A 5,281-nucleotide genomic window follows, 5' to 3' on the forward strand; every position below is an offset into this window, starting at 1 on the left:
GCAGCCTAATTTTCATTTTTGGGTGAACTAACCCTTTAATGTCTGTTGGATTCTGATTGGCTGTCGGTGTTTTGCTGTTGAGCTGTAAAAAGTCTTTATGACAGTGATTCCAACAATGTGTTACATTACAGTGTAGTTGTGTGTAGACTTCCATATTCTTATAGAATCAGAACGATTAATTAAACTTTATAGTTCCAGTTATTTTCCTTGATGTGAATGACCCTTTAATCTGTTGTTTTAGAACACATTGTGATAAGCTGTGTGATGTCAATTTGAAAAAGACATCAAATGAATAGTTTATCTCATGTATCAAATCTTTTACGTGAAATGCGTCACATCAATAACGAAGCGGCTTTATTCACGTCATCACTTGTTAGATATCAGAGTGCACAAAGCATGATAGGGGAGCTTGGATTGTAACGTTGAATTTATCTTTGTGTAGATTGTAAAGAAGGTCAATCTCTACTGTCTGAGCACATACATCCAGGCGGATGCCATGAGGGTGGAGTTTCCAGAGATGATGTCAGAGGTCATTGCGTCACAGCTGCCGAAAATGCTGGCGGGAATGGTCAAACCCCTCATGTTTCACAAGTGATCCAGACAGGACACTTGGGTCTGTGATGATGTACATCTCTTGATGTATGTGTACCACATCTAATTAACACAGACATGCACCTTTCCATATACAATCATCCGCTTATAGTAGTCACAAGTTCTGATCTAATGTGTTATTAGCTATTGCTATTGCCTTTTACAAAACATGACAATCTTACATAACATGTTTCTGAGCATTTTTATGATAAATACAGAGAATATAACTTTCAGTCTTAAAATGTGCTAAAAATGTGATGTATGTTTCTTCTAATTTTTCTAAGTTCATTGTTTTTTTTTTTTTAATGAATCCTTAAATGTTACAAAAAATGTAACATATTAGACTCTAATTTATGGTTAAATTATACACTTTTTTTTTTTAAATCCTGTATTTTCAGGAAATGTATCTGAGTGTGAGGAAAAGCCAATGCTTATCTGTCTAACTCCGATAAGTGTCAAGTGGACAGTTTTCATGTTCAGATCTTACAAACACCCAGTGCCAGGCACCTTTGACCTTACTTACATTTACAGAGTATCCGCTGGCATCACGTAATCATAAGTACATGTTAAGTATCTAATAAAAATAATGTTTGAAAGACAAAGAGCTCAATTGTATATCGGCTCAGAGATCACTGTATAATTATTGGATCATTGTATAATTTGATCAAGTCTGATGTTTATTTTTAAAGCAGAATATTACGTTTTATCAGAAGCCATTTAAGAGCATAACATTTTAAAAACATTTTTTGGATCATCTGTCATTTCCTCTCTGCTGGTTTAGTTGAAGGGAGTATCAGTCCAGCATCAGCAGTCAAGGGCACTGAGCATTCTCATGTGTTTAATTGGAAAAGAACACTGGGATCTTGGCAATCGCCTCCTTTCCACATACTTCTGATGCTGTTTCTCCTCCGATCTCTGCCGGACTGAAGTGACTGATGTCTGAGATTTACTTCAGATTATTTAGCTTTTCTTAAATAGAAGACAAGAAGTGGGTCTCATTCTATAAACAAATTTATTGGCAGAACAGAAATGAATTAAGAAGAAAACTATATGATTTACAAAATAATCATCCATACATACACTTCTATCGTCTAGATTTTCATCAGTTATCTTCATAACACAAGTTTGGAATATTTCATTATGGAGACAATAAGACGACTGGAACGTACCACATTGGTGTTGTTGACACTGACAGTTGGTGTCATTTTAAACTTCAGAATTAATAATGTGACCTGAACCTCATGTACAATGAAGCGGTTACAGCTAGACTTGATTCATTAGTATTTGCTAAAACTGATTTTTGTTTGACGTTCTGCAGTAACCTGGATACAACACTGAGACATGATCCACTGCTATCTCATGCTTTATACCAGTGGTTTCCAAAATTTTCAGAGTTAGGAATATTGTGTATAAGAAAATATTAGATAACACTGGAACACTTAGTTGCATTCCACTAATTTGATTGAATAAAGCAGTCTTCCAAGGGTGCTTATATTTCAGCACAAAACTGGAAGATTTCACTGTCCACCAAACATAGAATTCTCTATGTCAATAACATACACCCAGTGGGCAATTAATGTTGAAAAGACATAAAAATTGACATAAAAAAACAGGTCAAATTTGCAAATCAAACTGATGTCAAAAACTTGACATGACGTTGATTTTATGTAAATTGAACGTCAAACATATTGGTCTACATATACTGTACATTAAACCAATTTCAAATATCACTGGAATAAATTGTCGTCAAACAAACTGAATTTAAAATGATGTTACAGCATTTTGATCAAGTCTTGACTAATATTTGACATCAAATTGATATCAAGGTGCCGGCTGGGCATTTTTATTCATTTTTACTTTCAAAGCATTTTATTAACAGCATAATGTGATGAATATGAATATTAGAACTGAAAATGTGTAAATATAATTTTTCGTCACTTTGATGTCAGCAGCACTCAAGCTGCGTAAGCAAAGCCAATGATCTTGTTCTTCAGCATGATTTAAAAATGTTCCAAAGAGAATCTTGTGCTTCAGTGTTAAGCTGGAAATTTGACCAGAGGGTTAATATCACAATTTACCTGAAAACCTAAACTTAATTATTAGTCATCTAGAACTTTTGCAGAAATTTGTGTTCATTTTGTTTCTCTGTTTAAAATGTTCAAAAATCCTAACAATGTGGTCTCAGACTTCTGAACACTAATGACAGTAAAAGCAAGTACATTCACGATGAAATAAACCACACACAAATCAGAGTTTCTGCTGAACTGAGTTAAACATGACAGTGATTCACAGCTCAAATAGTTACGGCTGAGGTTTAACATTCTTCTCCATCATTTCAAGGCAGTTAGCATTGAGCTAAAATAAAAGAAAGTCTGTCTTTTAGACCTATTATCTGACCTTTCTTAACAGAATTACAGTATTCCACCACATAGTACAGTAGACCTAAAAGGACCATTTAGTGCAGTCCATCGCACCTCCTGATCTCAGTGTATGTGAATTTGTGTATCTAGACTCAAGCAGCACATGATGTTCATTTTAATATTTCAGCCTCAGCAAAAGCTTTGAAACCCAGTTGTCTAGAATTACAGCTGTGATTCAGACATTAATCACCCTTGTACTGCATCATTGAGGTTTGTGTACCATCCATGATCTCTTAATTTCACTTACATGAATTCCATTTACATTCCATTGATATATTGTTAATGCCCTTGGTCTAAAATTGATGTTACCATGGATACCATGAAATGCTTGGCCCCTCCTGGTTGGACGCTGTCAGAGGAACACCACGTAATTTTCAGGAACGAGGCCTTTTTTGCCCTCAAATGTTGCCTGGAGCCAACCTGGTTCCACTGAAGGATACACTACACAGAGGAAAATGAGAAAGTTTAGTGGTGACAAGTTTAGACAAGTATTATTACTCATACTTAGGGATTTAAAAATACCGGGGCACAACAATGGATATGTGGCCTGAAACCATTTCTGAGAGCGTTTTGGGACAGATGACAGAACATCATTGGGTCAACAGAGCTTACTACTGTTGATCTTGTACATGCTTTGTATATTTAGCAAAAGTAAATTATTCAATATTAAATGGAATGTTGTTTGCTGATTTGATGTTACCAATAATGCCTTAATTTTAGAAGCATTAACAAGACAGTTAGAAATTACAAATCAATCAGTAATGTTCCAGCAAATTCCAGAAAAAAAGATTGTTTCCATCTATTACTCACTATACATGAGCAATATTACACAAGTAGCAGTGCGATATGGCTATATGTTAGCATGGCTGTGATTTGGCAGTAGGCATGAGACCGCAGGACAGCGTTTGTGTTCGTGATAGTGATTTTAGTTACGTTAATCCATCACAAGGAAGTAAACAAGGAAGTTATTTTTACTTTCAACAACAGCTTGTAAGACACAGCCAGCAAATGCACTGAGCAGCGCTGTCATCGTAAATCACCCTTAACAGATGAACGAAGACATGGCTTTCCTCAGCGGACATTCAAACTGATGTTTTATTGTGAATATGAGATTAAGCTGAAGAATGAATGCTGTATCGGATGCAGGTAATCACACTCGCTCAGTCCATCTCTCTCATAATACTCTACATAATACAGGGAGCTTTTAACCATTTTAATACAATAAACTTTCAATGAAGAAACTCAACGTTCCTTCGTTACTTCTAAAGTGACGTTTTCGAATTAGTAACGGAGGCTTGGGCTCAGCTGTTAAACTGTCAAACTGAGATTTGTATCTGTGGCGGAAGGAAGTAATTCTGCACAAAAGACGGTTTTTAAAGACACCCCATTGTTGTCTCTTTTTTTATTTACACTCTTGTGCGGCCGAATCACAGCCATGCTGATATACAGCCATCTCGCACTGCTACTCGTGTGATATTGTTCATATATATGGAGAGAAAGAAAACTTAACACTTTTACATTTATTTAAATTAATAATTCAATTAATTTAAATTAATTAATATTAAATTGAATGTTGTTTGCTGATTTGATGTTACCAATGTAACTTAATGACATACAGTAGCTTAAATAGCAATAATGTCTTGATCTTAGAAGCATTAATAAAATTTAATTTAAAAGTCAGTCAACATAGTCAAAAAAAAAAAGGCAATGTTTTGATGGGGTCAGTGAAATTGCAGGCAAGACAAGCAAAAAAAACCTACCAGCCAACTGGGTCAGCAGAAAACATCCTTATTGTCGAGCCTGCAATCCCTAAGCATCAAATCTAGCATATACCTGTACGTCGTCCCACATGTTAAGTAAAGACTTAAATATTACCTCAAATCGTGGCTTAGTGAGGTGTGCTATTATTTTTCTAAGTGATCAGACATATGACTTTTGCTTAGTGAATAAACTGAACAGAAACACTCAAAACACCTTAGCAACTGCAAAGCAAAGCCCCTTTTCCACCCTTCATCTCAGACAAACACAGCATGTGTAGAAGTCCTGAATAAACTTGAAACACTGTAGCCATTACTTTTAAAGTTATTTTTGTGTCCATTATGTTCACAAAACAATAGTGACCTCAGGAAAGGGGTCATCAGTGAACCGCATATGCATGTATAGATGGATAGATGGATAGATGGATGGATGGACTGAATGGCAGACAGACAGACAGACAGATAGACGGATAGATGGATAGATGGATAGATGGATAGATGGATAGATAGATA

The 5,281-nt window shown here is 35.5% G+C and overlaps 2 protein-coding genes across 2 annotated transcripts in view; one reads left to right on the top strand and one right to left on the bottom strand.

The window, feature by feature from the left end:
• LOC107684613 (progesterone receptor-like) overlaps positions 1 to 774 on the top strand; it is a 15,018-nt gene extending 14,244 nt beyond the window's left edge. Inside the window, exon 8 of the mRNA XM_016480914.1 lies at positions 443 to 774. Coding sequence (XP_016336400.1) covers positions 443 to 595 — 153 coding nt within the window. The 3' untranslated portion in view covers positions 596 to 774. The remainder of the gene's footprint in view (positions 1 to 442) is intronic.
• An 815-nt stretch (positions 775 to 1,589) lies between these two features.
• LOC107684620 (rho GTPase-activating protein 42-like) overlaps positions 1,590 to 5,281 on the bottom strand; it is a 123,510-nt gene continuing 119,818 nt past the window's right edge. Inside the window, exon 21 of the mRNA XM_016480919.1 lies at positions 1,590 to 3,452. Coding sequence (XP_016336405.1) covers positions 3,364 to 3,452 — 89 coding nt within the window. The 3' untranslated portion in view covers positions 1,590 to 3,363. The remainder of the gene's footprint in view (positions 3,453 to 5,281) is intronic.

The sequence above is a fragment of the Sinocyclocheilus anshuiensis genome, unplaced genomic scaffold, assembly GCF_001515605.1.
Source record: "Sinocyclocheilus anshuiensis isolate Anshui unplaced genomic scaffold, SAMN03320099.WGS_v1.1 scaffold41, whole genome shotgun sequence".
In the NCBI taxonomy this organism is placed as follows: Eukaryota; Metazoa; Chordata; class Actinopteri; order Cypriniformes; family Cyprinidae; genus Sinocyclocheilus; species Sinocyclocheilus anshuiensis.